The 18,466-nt window shown below is 54.6% G+C and overlaps 1 protein-coding gene across 16 annotated transcripts in view; it reads left to right on the forward strand.

Moving 5' to 3' along the window:
* SYNPO (synaptopodin) overlaps window positions 1-17,909 on the forward strand; it is a 54,807-nt gene extending 36,898 nt beyond the window's left edge. For 10 of the 16 annotated variants that reach the window (XM_012448992.3, XM_021677483.2, XM_021677489.2 and 7 more), the window contains 2 exons: window positions 6,981-9,340; window positions 15,188-17,909. In XM_012448992.3, coding sequence (XP_012304415.3) covers window positions 6,981-9,340; window positions 15,188-15,871 — 3,044 coding nt within the window. In that variant the 3' untranslated portion in view covers window positions 15,872-17,909. Of the gene's footprint in view, window positions 1-196; window positions 412-6,980; window positions 11,355-15,187 lie in introns of those variants that run through there. The other 6 variants (XM_064366517.1, XM_064366522.1, XM_064366523.1 and 3 more) reach the window with 2 other exon arrangements.
* Window positions 17,910-18,466: the final 557 nt, after the last annotated feature.

Raw genomic sequence — 18,466 nt, forward strand, 5'->3', positions numbered from 1 at the left:
GGCAGGGGCTTTGAATGCCGGGATGAGGACTCTCCTCTTGATCCTCCATGTCCTGGGGAGGCAGCAGAGGGTTTTGAGCAGGAGAGAGGCATGAGTGGAGCCCAGAGGGAGGAAGATGAATCTGGCAGTGTGGGGCGGGTAGATTGGCGGGGGAGAGACTGGGGGTGGAGAGGCCATTTAAAAGGCTGTTGCAAAATCGGTTTTCCTGATAAAGAGCTGGGCTGAGTCATCTGTGGAGGAGAAAAGTCATATCCAGCTCCTTCGTGTTGCTGTGGATGTGGGATTTTCCTGGCTTAGTTAGCCAGGCGATTGGCTGCCTTTACCGGAGGCTTTGAGAACTGAGGCCCGAAGGCCGGCAGGAGCATCCAGGAGGAAGCTTGGCTTCAGGGAGGACCCAGCAGAGTGAGTAAGGTGAGCACCTGAGGTGCCTTTGTGGCTTGGGAGATATGGCTTAGGGCATGTGGCATCCCCCCTCTGATCTTAGTCTCTCCTCTGGGCATCAAGGGAGAGGTATACGGTGATTTCTGCCAGCCTGTGAGTGGTGAGGCAGGGGCTGGGCCTGGGGCTCCCACCCCATGTGTGTGTCTTCTCCCATGCCTGGCAGTCCTTCCCACTGAAGCCTAGATATTCTCCTCCTGAGAGGAGGTCTAGCAGTCTGCCGACCCCAGTCAGGTTGCACTCACCACGACTCTGGGGATGGAGAGCTCCCCAGGGCATGGAGCCTGTGTCATTTCCTCCTTTCAGTGGGAGGAATGGGGAAGGGGCTGGCAAGGTAGCCAGGCCATTACTCAGGCCTCTCCATTTTCCTGCCCCCAGCTGAGCCAGAGGTTGTGCAGTGGCCAGTCATTAGCTCCTTCCTGACCTCACCAGGGGGGTGGTTTACCCAGCCTGTTTACCCTTCCTGTTGCCAAGACCCCAGGACAACCACAATGGGCTGCCTTGAGCCAATCTCTATTCCTACCCCCTACTCTGTCTCACCCCACCCACCCGACCCTGGCTGGACACTCCCATTGACGGCATCGTGTGAAGAAGCATTTCCTAGAATTCTCCCTGTCCTGACCTTCTGCTCTGGCCTCCCTTCCCCAGCCCCACCTCCCTCCTGTGGATCCTCCATCCACACGGGCCCCAGTGGTGGGCAGAACAGGCAGCTGCCCACAGAGGGCGGTAGGGGTGGGGAAAGGCTTTGTCCCTGCCTGCGCCAAATGAGAACTGAGGTCTCCTGACTCCCAACATTGTGACCTCCCCACTCTACTAATCTTTCATGCCCTATCAGTCATTTATACCCTAGTAAGAATGAGTTTATCGACTCTTCTCCTGAGAGGGAGAAGTGGGAGAAAGGAGTTGTTCTAGGCAGCTGGGTTTTCAGGGGAGAAGGCACTGCTGAGGGGCATTGATCACGAGATGAGGAAGCAGAGGGCTTCGCAGGCCATCATCCAAGAGCAGCAGAGCCTCTCTTGTTTTCCCTCTTTCTAGAGGCCTAGTCTGGAAGGAGAGTAGTTAAGAGATTAGACTCAGAGCCAGACTTTCTGAGTTTTGAGTCCAGCTCTGCCACTCATAAGTAGTGCGACCCTGGGCAGGTCTCTCTGAGCCCCAGTTTCACCTGCAGAATGAGAAGAATCACAGGACTTATCTCTCGGAGCTTCTGTGAGAACTGAACAAGGTGGCGAGCGTCAGGTGCACGGCACTGCGCCTGGGCTGCAGGGCGCTCAGTCGTGACAGTGGGCGGTACAAACTCCCTTCTAATGGCTGTGCTGGGGCTTCTCGCCTACCCCCCAACCTCAGGGTTTACCCGGTTGGACCCAAGTCTCCTGACCCCAGGCAGCTTTTCATTGTGCCTGCCCTCCACCCCTTCCTCTCTTGAAGGGCTGTCTTCAGGGCTCCTGATCCAATGTCCAGGGTGGGTGTTTAAAGGGTTAGCACCCCAACCTAGCCCTGTAGAAGTTTAGGTAGGGAGGTGGTAGGGGCATCATGACCTGCACAAAAACAGGCCACAGCCAGGTTGATGGAGGGTTCAGTGAGGTACCTGTCCCCCATAGCATTTGGCTACCTCCCACCCCTTTGACACAAGGAGCACTATCTTGGAGCAGCTGCCTGGGATGTTGCCAGAGGGGGCGGCTCCTTAGTCTGAGGAGTTTTAGATGGAGTTGCCCCATGGTGCTCTGCTACAAGGGACTCTGGGGTGCCCCCACCAGCTTTGTTTGTGAAGGGTGGCAAAAGTCATCTGGATGACTGGCTGGATCTATTCCAAACCTCCTGCTGAATTCCTTTTCCGTGGAGTCACTGTGGGCTGGAGTGCGGGCTGCAGGAGCTCGCCTTGGAGGGCAGGGCTCACTTACCTCCCGACCTTTATCGTCATTCCTCTTGTTACAGAACAGTAGCTTGGGGGCAGTTCTAAGCTCAGAGAAGTGGTGGTGATGGGATCTTAGCAGCAGCCCTGGCTGTGAATGGAGCCTCGATGGGAGTCAGCTGACCTGGTCCTGGGCTCACATCCTCCTCTCTTGGCCCCTTCCCTCACTGAGCCTCCCAGCCCAGCTTATCTCTAAAGGCCCTTTACACTCTGACATTTGAAGATTTTCTAAACCCATGGCCTTCTAGAGCCAGTAAGGAAAAAAGCAGAAAAATGCAGGGGCGTTGAGAGGTCTGGATTAATCAAACACTGAAGTGCTTTCTATGAGCCTCGCATGGTGGGAACTGGCCAGCCAGGAGCCTGGTACTCTCTGCAGTCACGTAGAGCCAGGTGTGAACACAGCTCTACTTCTTTCTGGTCCTGTGATCTTGGGCAGCTCACTTTACCTCTATGAGCTTTAGTTTTCTCATCAACAAAGTGTGCATAATAATAGTTTGGGCCTTTTCGGGTTGTTTTGGAAATTAAATGAGCAAAGTGCATGTACAGATATATAGTCAGTGACAAACCAATGTTAGCTACTATTGCTGCAACTGTGTCATAAGAAACACTGGCCAGACTAGAGATGTTTATCCTGACTCTGTCCCAAGGGGGTGTGATATATCTGTAAATCTCTACAGAGCTGTCAGGCTGGAATGAATGAGAAAACTTTTTATCTGTGCAGCCCCAGGGAGGCAGAATCACATCAAGAAATTGGATGAGGACTGGGTGAAATGGTTCACTCCTGTAATCCCAGCACTTTGGGAGGCTGAGGCGGGCAGATCACAAGGTCAGGCAATCGAGACCATCCTGGCCAACCTGGTGAAACACCATCTCTACTAAAACACAAAAAAATTAGCCAGGTGTGGTGGTGAGTGCCTGTAGTCCCACCTACTTGGGAGGCTGGGGCAGGGGAATTGCTTGAACCTGGGAGGCGGAGATTGCAGTGAGCCAAGATCGTGCCACTGCAATCCAGCCTTGTGACAGAGCAAGACTCCATCTCAAGAAAAAAAAAAAAAAAAAAGAAAGTGGATGAAGGCTGGGCATGGTGGCTCACGCCTGTAATCCCAGCACTTTGGGAGGCTGAGATGGGTGGATCACTTGAGCTCAGGAGTTCAAGATCAGCCTGGGCAACATAGCGAAATCCTGTCTCTACAAAAAATACAAAAATTAGCCAGGCATGGTGGTGCATGTCTGTAGTCCTAGTTACTCAGGAGGCTGAGGTGGGAGGATCGCTTGATCCTGGGAGGTTGAGGCTGCAGTGAACCACGATGGCGCCACTGCACTCCAGCCTAAGCAACAGAGTAAGACCCTGTCTCAGAAAAAAAAAAAAAAAAGTGGATGTAAGTTAATGTAAGTAGGAAGTTTCTAGCTGAGGAATGTTAATTAGTGGAAGCTAATTAGCTCATTACCCCTCCTGGGGTAGTGAGCTCATGTCACCTGAGTATGTAAGCAGAGACTTGTACGCTCAAGGGTGTGGTTTTGAAGATGCAAGAATTGTGTGGGGATTGGACTTGGTGACAGCACCTCTGAGATTCTGAGGTTCTGTGTTTTGGGGCAGTAAGCTCTGCCTCCCTGTCACTCTGGAATCCCCTGCTGTTCGACCTTCAGTAAATCGCCTGTGCTAGAAGAGTATCTGACCTTTTCCAGGGAGTGGAATGGGGTGACCAACCGCCAGCTTATGCCAGGATAGCATGAGCCCTCTGTCTGTCCACCTGGGCTTCATGGCAGTCAGGCCTTGGCACTCATGATCTCAGTGTGGCCTCCCAACTCTCATGTCAAGTTAGGGAGACTGTGGCTCTGAGAGGTACAGTAACTTGCCATGGTCCATGGCTAGCAAATGGCAGAGCTTGGCTTCAGGCCAGGAGGCCTGGTTTCTAAGCAGAGCAGAGATGGATGCTACATGAACTGAGCAACCTCTCAGAGCCCTCCTGTGTGGCTGGCACCCCCTCGCTTAGGCTCCCCACAGAGGAGCAGCCTGGCTAATAGATGGCTAATAGACACCTTTAATAGGTGGACCGATCCAGGCAGGAGAGGAGTCCTACCGGGGACAGCAGTATCATGGGTGGGTGGGATAGAAAGAAATCCTGGGAGGATATAGAAGAAACTGACAACAGTGGTTACCTGATGTGCTCTCACTGTTTCTAATAGGTGAGGGGAAAGCCAGGTTTGATGGAGGAGGGAAGAAGGAGGTTGGGGCCAGAAAGCCTGTGGCTGCTTGGCCACAGGCCCCAGTGAAGCTGCTGTGATGCTGCTGGTCGCAGCTTCTCTGCTCTGTGTGGGCCTCCCTGTGGCTCCCGTGTGGAAGTCAGCAGGCTCTACCCTGGGCTACTCTCTGGACTTCTGCTTCCCACCTATAAAACAGGGTGGTGATGAAATACCTCCTCTGTAAGAGCGCTTCCAGCTCTGAGAGTCCATGAATTCAGAGCCTTGCTGGCAAGATGCCTAGAAAGACTGTCCCTGGAGACGGACTCAGCATGCCATAGCCAGTGCTAATGAGGGCAAGGGAGAGGAGGGCAGGGTCAGATTCCTCAAGAACTAATTAGCTTCCCACAGTCGGGAGGAGAGGGCTGATGGAGAGAGGAATTTTCTCAGCTGCAGATGTTGCTTCTGACCCTGGTCTCAGGCTGATCCATCCACCTGTCTGCCAATGCATTTGTTCATGCATCGTTTGTTCATCTATTATTCAACAACTATAAATTGAGCACCAACTGTGTGCCAGCTGGGCACTGGGGATAGAAAGAGAAATGGTTGCCTACAGTGATCTTATAGTTTAATAGGGGACTGATCTTAGCCTGATCTCAGGACCTCAAGTCCCAGACTGAGCCCTGACTCTTGATGACCTTGTTCCTGTCCCCTATGTCCCAAAGAGACCTTTTGGGATGAGCAGACAGCTTGAGCATGGGCTGGAGACCCGAGAGAGAACATTTCTGACTCCAGCTTTGTCGCCCTTGGCTTTGCAACCTGGGGCAGTTACTTATATATCTCTGAACCTCCGTTTCTTCTTCTGTAAAATACAGGCCAGCAATGCTTGTCTCATTGTGGTCTTGTGCAGATAAAACAAAAGAATGCAATGTTCTAGTGTAGTCATTGGTGAAATTAGCTCAATTTGTTACTTTTCTAGTGTTAAAAGATGTGAATTTTAAAATGATTATTTAAGTAAAAATGGGAAGAAATCCTGGGAGAATATAGAAGAAACTGACAACAGTGATTACCTGATTGTGATGTGGAGTCATCAGGGATGGGGCTACACTTTTTACTGTATACTTTTTTATGTTTTAATTTTTAGGGCCAGGTATGGTGTCTTATGCCTGTAATCTCAGCATTTTAGGAAGCCAAGGCCAGAGGATCACTTAGGCCCAGGAGTTTGAGACTAGCCTGGGCAACATAGTGAGACCCCTTCTCTACAAAAAATACAAAAAAAAAAAAAAGGCTAAGAATGGTGGCGCACACCGATACTCCTAGCTACTTGGGAGGCTGAGGTGGGAGGATGGCTTGAGCCCAGGAGGTTGAGGCTGCAGTAAGCTATGGTAGTGCCACCGCACTCTAGTCTGGGCAACAGAGCAAGACCCTGTCTCAGAAAAGTAAAAATAAAACAAAAATGAATGAATAAACACATTTTTAGACCATGTTAATGCATTACCTACTCTAAAAAGGGGAAATATTAGCGGTCCTTGATTTGGATTCCCCCTGACTGTTGCTGATACGGCATTTTACCAAACTGAGTGTGAACGCCACAGCCTGGGCCACAGCAGCAAAACTCCTTCTCAAGACAAACAAAAAAACAAGATAGGCAGGGCCATCGCCCCTTGGAGCTATGCTCTGGGTGAGGAGACGGATAATAGACAGGGCAACATAAAGATCATTTCAACTTGGTGAATGCTGTGGAGAAAATAAAACAGATGGGATAGGAGAAGGAAAGGCACCTCCAGAGAGAGGACATTCCAGCTGAGATTTGAGCAGCAGGAAGGAACCAGCAGGGACTGCTACCTAGGAAAAGATGATTCCAAGCAGAGGGAGCAGCAAGTCCAAAGGCCCTGGGGCAGGAACGTCCTTGGCATTTTCATGGAAGAGAAAGCAAGCCAGAGTGGCAGAGCCTAGTGAGAGAAGAGAAGGCTGGTGGGAGAGGAGCCAGGGACACAGTGGGACTTCTAGGGTGAGGTATTCACACTCAGTCTGGTAAAATGCCGTATCAGCAACTGTCAGGGGCATCCAAATCAAGGACCAGTTAATCCTGAGAGGATAATCAGGGCGGCGTAGAGGTGGTGGCATTTGAGTTGGGCCATGAAAGGCAGATCAGGGCTGATGATGAAGTGAGCTAATTCTAAGAAACAGTGAGTGAGGATCAAATTCCAGAGGAAGAGATCCTGTGTAGAAAGGGCCGAGGCGACCATCTCTGTACGCCTGTCTGTCTCAGCCTGGAATGCTGTCAGCCCTGAGGCTCTCAGCTCAGAAGGCTGCTGGCCCCCTGGTAGTCCCACTTTGCACTCTGTCTTTGTGTCTGCTTCTTAATTCCTTCAGCGCCACCTGGGTTGGGGTCTCACCCCTGTGTCACCGCATGCCTGTTTGCTAACTGGGCTTCTGTTCCTTCCCGCAGCGTTGGGCCGGAGCACTAGCCTCACGGAGAAGGATCTGAAAGAGGCCAAGGTGCGGAGCCAGCAGATTGCAGCCCAGCTGACCACCCCTCCCAGCTCCAATTCCCGCGGTGTCCAGCTCTTCAACAGGCGCCGGCAGAGGGTGAACGAGTTCACCTTGGTGAGCCACGGCCAGAGGGGACAGAAGCCCAGCCAGGAGTCCCTCAGGGTGCTCCCTGCAAGCCCCCCAGGTCATGCCCCAGGGCTCAGCCTGAGTTCCACCTCGCTGCCGGAGCCAGGCCCTCCACAGCACCCCAGTCCCCAGAGCCCCAGCAGAGGGGTCCCTGGCCACAGCATGGAGGGGTACTCAGAGGAGGCTAGCTTGCTCCGGCACCTGGAGAGGGTGGCCAGTGAGGAGGAAGAGGTGCCACTGGTGGTTTATCTAAAGGAGAATGCGGCACTGCTGACGGCCAATGGGCTCCACCTGTCCCAAAACCGAGAGGCCCAGCAGTCCTCACCGGCCCCACCTCCAGCGGAGGTCCACAGCTCGGCCGCAGATGTCAACCAAAACCTTGCCTCGCCCAGTGCCACGCTTACCACAGCAGCATCTAACAGCAGCCACAACCCGCCAGCCACCGATGTCAATCAGAATCCCCCGGCAACTGCTGTCCCACAGAGCCTGCCACTTTCTAACATCCAACAGAATTCCTCAGAGGCCCAACTCCCATCCAATGGCACAGTGCCTGCTTCCAAACCCAGCACCCTGTGTGCTGATGGGCAACCCCAGGCACCGGCGGAAGAGGTGAGATGCAGCACGCTTCTAATTGACAAGGTGTCGACTCCGGCTCCTGCCACCAGCACCTTCTCCAGAGAAGCTACGCTCCTCCCCAGCTCCAGGCCCCCAGCCTCGGATTTCATGTCCAGCTCCCTGCTCATCGACCTCCAGCCCAACACCCTAGTGGTGTCAGCAGATCAAGAGATGTCTGGGCGAGCAGCTGCCACCACGCCCACCAAGGTATACAGTGAGGTCCACTTCACACTGGCCAAGCCCCCATCAGTGGTCAACAGGACGGCCAGGCCTTTTGGGATCCAGGTGCCAGGGGGCACCAGCCAGATGGAGAGGAGCCCCATGCTAGAGAGACGACATTTTGGGGAGAAGGCCCCGGCTCCCCAGCCCCCAAGTATGCCAGACAGGAGCCCCCGGCCACAGAGACACATAATGTCCTGCAGCCCCATGGTGGAAAGGAGGCTGATGGGGCAGCGAAGCCCGGCCTCAGAGAGACGCCCCTTGGGGAACTTCACTCCACCCCCCACCTACGCTGAGACCTTGTCCACAGCCCCTCTGGCTTCCTGGGTGAGGTCTCCTCCCTCTTATTCTGCCCTGTACCCCAGCTCCGACTCCAAATCTTCTCACCTGAAGGGCCAGGCAGTTCCTGCCAGCAAGACGGGCATCCTGGAGGAGTCGATGGCCCGCCGGGGCAGCCGCAAATCCATGTTTACCTTTGTGGAGAAGCCCAAGGTGACCCCGAATCCAGACCTACTGGATCTGGTACAGACAGCAGATGAGAAGCGGCGGCAGAGGGACCAAGGGGAGGTGGGCGTGGAGGAGGAGCCCTTTGCCTTGGGGGCCGAGGCCTCCAACTTCCAGCAGGAGCCAGCACCTCGAGACAGAGCCAGCCCTGCAGCGGCAGAGGAGGCACTCCCAGAGTGGGCCTCCTGCCTCAAGTCACCCCGCATCCAGGCCAAGCCGAAGCCCAAACCCAACCAGAACCTCTCCGAGGCCTCTGGGAAGGGGGCTGAGCTCTACGCACGCCGCCAGTCACGGATGGAGAAATATGTCATTGAGTCTTCAAGCCACACGCCGGAACTGGCCCGCTGCCCATCACCCACCATGTCCCTGCCTTCCTCCTGGAAATACCCCACTAACGCCCCCGGGGCCTTCCGAGTGGCATCCCGAAGCCCAGCCCGGACCCCACCTGCCTCCCTCTACCATGGCTATCTGCCTGAGAACGGGGTCCTGCGCCCGGAGCCCACCAAGCAGCCGCCGTACCAGCTGCGGCCCTCGCTCTTTGTCCTCTCACCTATCAAGGAGCCTGCCAAGGTCTCCCCAAGAGCTGCCTCGCCCATCAAGCCTACCTCCTTGGACCTGGTGCCCAACCTGCCCAAGGGGTGTCTTCCTCCATCTCCTGCCCTGTCTCGGGCCTCCCGCTCCTCGCCAGGCCTCTACACCTCCCCCGGCCAGGACAGCCTGCAGCCCACTGCCGTGAGCCCTCCCTACGGCGGTGACATCTCCCCTGTGTCTCCCTCCAGGGCGTGGTCTCCCCGAGCCAAGCAGGCCCCCAGGCCCTCCTTCTCCACCCGGAATGCCGGGATCGAGGCTCAGGTGTGGAAGCCTTCCTTCTGCTTCAAGTAACGGACCCCATGGGGGTTCCACGGCCGATAAAGTCCCCTCCTAGAGGGCCAGATGGAGAGCAGACGTGGCAGGAAATGGCACAGAGCTGAGTGAGGAGAATGGGGAGTCCATGGTTCAAGGTCAGATGCGGCCACCAGCTGGCTTTGTGACCTTGGGCGAGTCGCCTCCCCTCTCTGAGCTGCAGCTGCCCCTCCCCTACTACAGTTGGGGTCAGACTCCATGTCTGAGTGGGGAGGAGGGTCATGGAGTGAGAACTGTCGTGGCAGCCCTGATGCGGCAGAGGAGCGTCCTCTGGCCTTTGTGAGCTGTAGGGATGCAGTCTGATGCCAGCGTCTTGCTGGGGGAGTGGCCTAGAAGGGGATCCTAAGGGGGACTTCCGGAGCAGACAGAGCCTGCCGGTGCCTGTGGAGTCAGCCAGCCAAGGGTCTGCCTCCTCAGCTGCCCAGGAGGCCTCCCTCACGAGGCCCAAGCTCCTGGCATCTTTCTTCCTGTCGCTGGATTCTCACCTCCATGGGCCTGGTCTTCCACCTCTGCCTCTGGACACAGTTTCCTCTCCGCTGCTTCAGAGAGCTTTGCCTCACCTCCGCCTGCGCTCCTCTTCGGGGTCCTTCTGCTGGCTGCGGACTCAGCCCACCGCTGCTGTCTGATGCTTTTCTTCCCGCCCTCTCTGAGACCTGGCTCTGTTTTAGGGAGACCAGTGGGCCCAGGCCTCAGCCTCAGTTCTACCTGGCTTGTTCTCACTGCTTTAGTGGTGGAGGATGTCCCAGAGGATCCCCAAGAGAAGGAGAGCTCTGTAGGAGGCTGTGCAGATGTGAGTGTGCCACAGGGAGGGTGGCCCCTAGCCATGTATCCATTGGCTGTTTTGGCTTCAAATTCAACCAAGATCTGCCTGACTAAAAGAAGCCACCTCAGTGCAGTGGAACGGGGCCCGGAGGGAGGCAGGAGAGGAGGGGACCAGTCCCATATCAGCCTCCCATTTGCTGTGTGAGTTTGGCCCACTCACATTCTCTCTCTGGGCCTCAATTTTATTTATACAAGGAGGGCCCTTCTAGCTATGACAGTCTGTGAGGAGTGAGAACATAGGCTGGTGCTTTGGAGAAAGGCTTGTAAGTGATAAGACAGTCCCCTGGGAAGAAAGAGAGGAAATGGGCTGTTGTCATAGGACAGGTAGAGTTAGATGGCTGTGAGGGTGACCTGGTGAGGGAATGGTTGGAATGAGCCGCTGCAGGAAGCCAAGGATGAGAAGCCTGGGCTGGGCTGGCTCAGGCTCAGGATTGCCTGAGGACAGTGAGAGCATGGCAGGAGCTGGGGCAGGTGCATAGCAGTGCAGTGGGAGGGGACAGAAGAGATCTTAGAGTTTTGAGGAAAATCTGGGATCTGGATTCTAACAGACCAACTGCATGTGTGTCTTTAAGTCTCAGTTTCCCCATTGATACAGTGAGGGTGTTGAGTCAGGTAGCTGGAGACTCCCCGCCACCTCTGACACTTTTAGAGGTGATTATGATACAGTCCCCTACCAAACCAGGCTTTGTGGGGGGTGAGAGAATACAGACTCAAGTGGCAGGATTCAGATGGAAGCTTTGCAAGGCTGGGGGCCGAGGACCACCCACTTCTCTTTCTCAGCCCTATTTCTGGGCTCCCCAGTGGGGCAAGGGGTGGTGGAGGCGGTGCCCATGCTGGGCTGAGCCTGCAGTTTTTGTGAGCTCTGGGCTTGTCTCCATGGGAACAAGGGTGCCTTCTTAGTGAGCTCATTTCGCATAGATCGAGGGGGTATGTGTGGGGAAGTTGTGAGTGAGCTCAGCTCCTTCAGGCCCGGGCTCTCCCAGAACAGAGTGAAGCGCCTGCCCTGGACCCCTGCTCCCTTCCACCCTTGAGGGCCAGCAATGGAAGAGCGCACCCTTCCTTCTGCAGCTCCTGCGGCCAGGCTGAGCTCTGCCCCCAACTTCGTTTTCTCTCCTGTTCTCAATACACTCTGCCTCAAATCCGTCTTGCTTCTTTCTTTCTTCCGTGCTGCTAGGGGTCAGGGCTGCCTTCCTCCTCCCTGATTCCAGCCTGGGAAGTGGAGTGGGCCTGCTCAATTATTGAGTGTGAGAGTGTGGCTGTGTCCTGCGTGCTGCCTGCATCTGCCGTGTGTCTGGTTCTGCACGGGGACGGACGTATGCTGGTTTGGAAGCGAGGGCTTCCTCTCCATAGCACTCAGGGAGCCAGAACCCTGTGCAAATCGCAGGCTTTTGTGCTTTCCTTCCCTCAGAGTTTGGCCAAAAATACTATAGAGGATTTGGGGAAGAAATGCACTACCTCTTCTGGTTCAGGTTTGTTTGGGTTCTTTACAAAGTGGAATAGAAATGACTCTAACGGCATTTGCTCTCCAGTTCTCTCAGGTCCCCTCCCTGCTCCCGATTATCTAAATCTGGCCATTTCCCATATTTGCCATGGTTTTCACTGCCTGGCTCCTGAAAGCATGGAGTTTCTGGTGGAGAGGAAGTAACTGCCATCAAGGGTCAGGAGAGCTGGGTTCTAGCCCCAGGTCTGAATCTGATTCCTGTGTGACCTCAGACAACCTCTTCCTATTTCTGGACCTCAGTTTCCCCTTCTGTGCAGTGAAAGGATTGCAGAAGGTGGTGTGGGAGCTCTGTTTGGTCTCTGACGGTCCAGGGTTGACTGTGTTCTATTCATGCCTTCACTGCACACACGTGACCTGCTTTGGGTTGAGTGACTGCTACTTTTTGAATTTTCACCCCCTCCATTCCCAGGGAGCTCTGGTGTGCAGGGTGCATTGAGCTCTCTGTCAGAAAGTGAACAGTTCTGATTTCCTGAAGCCTTTTCATATTGTGCACACCCCCCACTCCAAACGTACATACAGAGTCAGTGCCCAGGCGTAACTGTTAGGATGAGGTCAGGCTCTGGCCCATCTCCAGATGATGAGGAGCTGCTTACCACTGCCCTCAACATTCAACCCCTGTTTGAGCCATTCTGTTTTATAGTCTTGGCTGAATTATTATTCCTTCCACTTGGTGGCCCCAGCATTCCCCCTGTGGCCACCAAAGGCAGAAACAATGCTTTAGAGATTTTTAGGTATTTATCATGGCTCTCCTGTGCGGCCTACTCTCCTGGCTGAAGACCCCAGTTTCCTCTGCCTCAGTGGTTGTTGACTGGCTTAGATCATGAACTCTAGGCCCCACTTCCCTACTTAGGGTGGCACTGTGGTCAGGTGTTGGGTTATGCCAGAGCCCAACCTGATTCATGCCAGAGCCCACCCTGATTTGGCATTTGGCTCTGGTCCTTCTCATCTGGCCGTGGAGCCGGGACCTCCCTCCCAGCTCCTCTCCCTAAATTGTGGGATCTGCCTTCCGGGGCCAGCCTGACTGGGATGTGCCACAGACACAGAGAAGCTCCCAGTGTCTCTGGCTCATGTATACACAATTCTGACCCCAATTCTGACCCTGGGAGGAAAAGAGTGGGATTCCAGGCCGAGCCTTAACTTTCCACTTGATGACTGGGAACTTGGATGTCCCTAGGGAGTTTCTAAGGGTCACTCCGGCATTAGCATCCCAGGAAAAATGTCCCATTCAGGCTGTTGTATAACATTCCTCTTTAGGTTAAAGGGTGCCAGTTCTGAGTCTGGGCTCATCTAGCAGCTGCTACATTCTGTTTGGATAGAACACACAATTGGTGTCTATTTCCTTCGGACTGGGAGGAATTAGAAGACTCTCAGTTGGATGAGAGGATGACTGGCTGATCACCGAGGTTATGGCTGATCACCGATTGGATGAAAGAATGCATCTTTGGATGGTACTAGATTTTGATTGAGTGGGAAGCATGGAATGGACTGGCTTGCTCTGAACTCTGCTGGATGACTCCTAGTGGATTGGATTGAATGGCAAGACAGACTGGTTATTGCTGGAATCTGAGTGGGTGAACAGTTGGAAGAAGGTTCAGGAGATACATGTTAGGCAGGGATTCCCAATCCCTCCACTTTCAAACCAGTTCAAACTGCTTACACATGAAGCCTTTGAGCATCGCGCATGTGCGCGCAAACACACACACACACACACTCTCTCTCTCTCTCTCTCTCTCTCTTCCTGGTGGGGCAGGACACACTAGATTGTTATTTACACCCCTGAACTTCATTTTCATCATTTGTTAAATGAGTGTGGTAATGCCAGCTACCTCACTAATCTGTTGTGAAAACCTAATGAGATAAAGGATGAGAAGGAAATTTGTAGACTGCAAAGTCCTTAAGTAGATAGGAAACAGATACGGCCGTGCATCGCAGAGCAGTGCTTCATAGCCTCAAAGCTGTTCACCATCTTGACCTCTCTAAAACCACACTCCCCTCCCCATGCTGTGAGAAAGCTCAGTGAGGGGCGTGTGCTGCCTAGGGAGGAATGACCCAACTTCCTTTTGTATTTCCATCTATCAGGGGGATCTTCCTCCCTACTCAGGCATCCAAGGAAAGATGAGATGACATGGCAACATGAAGGGGTTTGGGGCTGAGAGGGTCTTTCCCTAAGTCCTACTTTAATAATTATAGTCAATATTTTTACATTTTAATTTTGAATAGATAATACATCCATATGGTTCAGAAATCTAAATTTATGTAAGAGGTGACATATTAAAAAGCCTTAGTCCCATCTCCCTGCTCCAGCATACTCTCCTGGCTGAGGAGCCGGCTTCCCTTGCCTCAGTCGTTGTTGTTGCCTGGCTTGGGTCATGAGCTCTAGCCCCTACCTTCCTGATCAGGGTGACACTGTGGTCAGATGGGAGCGAGGACATCCAGAGCCCACCCTGACTTGGCATTTGGCCCTGAGACACTAGCCTCAGCCTCTATCTAGTTCTTCCCATGTGGCCCTTGGTCCAGGACCTCCCTCCTAGCTCCTCTCCCTAAGTCATGGGGAAACCGAAGCCTCCCTCAGCTAGCCTGACTGAAAACTTCCCAGGATGTGCCGCAGACAGAGCAGCTCCCAGTGCCTCAGGCTGCACCCGCCCTGTTCCTATTCTCACCCCTTTTCCTAACAGGTGACCACTTTGGTTACTCTCATATGTATCCTTCTAGTCCTTCTTTTCTTTCTTTCTCGCTTTCTCTCTTTCTTTCTTTGACGGAGTCTTGCTGTTGCCCAGGCTGGAGTGCAGTGACACAATCTCAGCTCACTGCAACCTCTGCCTCTCATGTTCGAGCCATCCTCCTGCCTCAGCCCCGACCCCCCTCCAGTAGCTGAGATTACAGGCATGCACCACCATGCCCAGCTAATATTTGTATTTGTAGTAGAGACGGGGTTTTGCCATGTTGGCCAGGCTGGTCTCAAACTCCTGACCTCAGATGATCCACCCACCTCGGCCTCCCAAAGTGCCGGGATTACAGGCGTGAGCCACCGCACCCAGTCCTTCTAATATTTATTTATGGTAATCAACATCTATTGAGCACTTAGGAATGTGCCTATATATTTAATGTTCTTTTCCATCAGTTATCTCATTTAACCCTCACAACAACAGTATAAGGTAAGTACTGTTATCACACCCTATTTTACAGAAGCAGAAACTGAAGCCCAGAGGGGTGAAATAACCTGCCCAAGCTCAGTCAGTAAGTTAAGGCGCTTGTCTCCAAAGCGAGCCTTCTTAACACGGGGGCCGACACAAGACAGCGGGGACTCATCAAGAGTTCTCGGCTGAGAGTTCGGGCCCCTGCGTTTTATTGCAGGCACTACCTAGGCTTCCCTTCTCGGTGTAATGGACAAATCGGACTCGGTCCCTTCCTAAAGCCCGATATGGAGAACCCCAGCACTAATGCCTGCCCCACCCCCTCTGCTCTCTTCCCAGGACCGCCGGGAGAGCCTGCCCACCTCCCCTCCCTGGACGCCGGGCGCGTCCCGGCCCCCTAGCAGCCTGGACGGCTGGGTGAGCCCGGGGCCGTGGGAGCCAGGCCGCGGGAGCAGCATGAGCAGCCCCCCGCCGTTGCCGCCGCCCATGTCTCCCTCGTGGAGCGAGCGCTCAGTGTCCCCGCTGAGACCCGAGACCGAGGCGCGGCCCCCGAGCCGCCAGCTGCAGGCACTTCTGGCGCGAAACATCATCAACGCGGCCCGGCGCAAGAGCGCCTCCCCGCGGCCGGCGGGCGCCGAGAGCCTGCGGCCCTTCTCCCCGCCGAGGGCGCCGCCCCCGCCGCCGCCGCCGCCGCCGCCGCCGCCGCCGCCGCGCATGCGCTCGCCGCAGCCCGCCCGCCGCGGCCCAGCTGCTGTGCCGGGGGTAGCGTTCGCGCCCATCCTGCGGAGCCCGCTGCCCCCCGGGCCTTCCTCCTGCACCGGTCCCCGGAGCCCGCTGCCCGCGCCTCCCAGGCCCTTCCTCTACCGCCGTTCGCCCACGGACTCCGACGTGTCCCTCGACTCCGAGGACTCCGGAGCTAAGTCTCCCGGCATCCTCGGCTACAATATCTGCCCCCGCGGGTGGAACGGCAGCCTGCGGCTCAAGCGTGGCAGCCTCCCCGCCGAGGCCTCCTGCACCACCTAGAGCCCCACTACCCGACCCCACCCCAGGAGGGTAGAGCCAGAAGAAGGCTCATCAGACCTGGGGGATCCAAATGGTCTGGCCTCTGGGCAGCCCCAGAGATGAGGGGTCAGCAGAGGAGAGCTCTGGGCTTGGGGATGGATTGGGGACACAAGCTTGAGTTCTAGCCCCTGCTCTCATTCAGTTGTTGTGTGACCCCGGGTAAGACCCTTCCTGGTTTGACCTTCAGCTGTCCCATCTGTTTAATGGTGGCTTTGGCCAAGGCAGTCCACAAATGTCAAAATTCCCCTTCCCATCAATACACACACGCGTGCACACACACGCTCTCTCTTACACACTAAGTGCCTTGAATGAGGCAGGGCAGTGTGTATATTGACCCCTGGACTTGCCACCTTCAGAGTTCCATACTCCTTCCCCTCTTGGCTCTGCTCTCTGGAGTCTGGCAAGTGGGGTGTGTTCAGAAGATCCTAGGCCTGTGTCCCATGTCCAGGCACTGGCCTGACTATCCGGCTCCTGGCACCAAGTCCCAGGCGGGAGCAGCTGTTTTCCATCCCTTCCCAGACAAGCTCTATTTTTATCACAATGACCTTTAGAAAGGTCTCCCAGGCCAGCTCAAGGTATCCCACTGTCCCCTCTGGAGAGAAGAGGCAGGAAAATTCTCTCCGGGTCCCTGTCACGCTACTTTCTTCACTTCAGTTCAGCCTGCCCAGGACATCTTATCTGCAGCCATAAGAGAACTTTAAGGCAGTGATTTTCCTTAGGCCCAGGACTTGGGTCTCCAGCTCATCTGTTCCTTCTGAGCCCATTCATGGCAGATTCTGGGCTCAAAGCTGAGCTGGGGAGAGAAGAGATACAGAGCTACCATGTGGCTTTACCTGATTGCCCTCAGTTTGGGGTTGCTTATTTGGAAAGAGAGAGACATAGAGTTACTTGTTATGGGAAATATGAAAGTCATGGCCAGGATGCATAGGAGGAGATTCTAGCAGGGGACAGGATTGGCTCAGATGACCTCTGAGGGCTCTTCCAGTCTTGAAACGCATTCCATGGTATTAGGAAGTCAGGGGTGGGTGGTAGTGGTGGTGGGCTAGTTGGGCTTGAATTCAGGGGCTAATGAGCTTGGGTAGGTGAATCAGATGTTAGATTAGGGTCTGCCTGTTATTTCTGCCCCCTTGGGAAATGTCCACTTCTTCAGTGTCAGACCTCAACTCCAGTGTCCAGAAAAGTAGACATTGTCCTGCCCCATCCCTTCCCCAGTGCACTCTGACCTAGCTATCGCCTAGTGCCCAGTGACCTTGGAGAGCCTGGCTGCAGACCCTCACTGGTTCCTTAAACCTTGGTAGCTCTGATTCCAGTCCTCAGGAGGGAGTCAGGGAGGAATATGGCTGAGTTCTGTAGTTTCCAGAGTTGGCTGGTAGAGCCTTCTAGAGGTTCAGAATGTTAGCTTCAGGATCAACTGTGGGGCAGGAATTGGCTGAGGATCAAAAGCATGTAGGTGAAAGGATACTAGGATGTTGCGTAAGGTGTGGGACAGTGTGGTTTTGGGACTTACCCACCCATCAGGGTGATGTTAGATCTAAAACCCTCAAGTGAGTCTGGAGAGAGTTAGGGTCAGTATGGAAGATCGGGTGGGGACGGGGTGCTTTAGAATAAAGGAGAGATCTTAGAGGGCTCCTTGGGTCTCAGGAATGAGGACACCGCTCCTGCTGGTGCAAAGATGAGAAGGTGCTCTTACTCAGTTAATGATGAGTGACTATTTCCCGAAGCCCCCACCTGCTGCAGGGTCCCTTGTAGCACAGGAGACTGGGAGTAAGGGCCCCTCCCAGAGAAGTGACGCCATCAGGCCTCTGGCTGAGGCAGCAGCATGGAGAATCCACTCTACCTGCGTTTCCCAAAGGGCTGGCAGGAGGCGGCCCCTGGCTGTTCCCCCGTTGTCACTGCTTTCTCCCCATCCTCTCCTCTAACCCGCTAGAGCTTGCCTGTGTCCTGCCTCTTGTAGAATTCAGCTCTGGCCCTCAATAAATGCTTCCTGCATTCTTCTGCCTCCTGTGTCATTTTCAGTTGTGTTTGATGCCCTTCTCCCCAAGTCCATGGGACTCTGGGTGGCAGGGAATATTTGAGACACATGGGATGGAAGTGTGGGAAGATCTCTCAAGCATCCATGAGAGATGGAAACAATGGACAACTTGAGGCCATAGAAGTCCCTGGGTAGGTGACCCTGAGTGAGCCCACTCCTCCAGGCCTCAGCTTTCCCATCCATGTGATGGGGAGAGTTGGTCTAGATAATGTCTCAGGGTGGTAGTGTCAGGGCCCTGACCACAGAGTACTGTTACCAGAGTAGGCAGGGCCAAGCCAGGTCAGGGGTCTGTGCTCTGGGGCTGTTTCCTCAAGGCAGGCAGGGGCGCCAGGGCAGGAAAAGAGTCACTGTGAGAGGTCTCGTCTGAGCCAGGCAACCCCAGTATGGCGAGGACTCAGACCAGGCAACCCCAAGAGGTGAGGACATGGGCCATCAGGCATCCTCTCCTGACATGGCATCCTTTGGCCAGAGAAGGGGATTGTGGTCCTGCTCCCAGGTGAAGCTGAGCTTTCCCTGGGAACACA

This window comes from Aotus nancymaae, unplaced genomic scaffold (assembly GCF_030222135.1).
Source record: "Aotus nancymaae isolate 86718 unplaced genomic scaffold, 86718_ANA_hifiasm-v0.15.2.pri h1tg000064l_1, whole genome shotgun sequence".
In the NCBI taxonomy this organism is placed as follows: Eukaryota; Metazoa; Chordata; class Mammalia; order Primates; family Aotidae; genus Aotus; species Aotus nancymaae.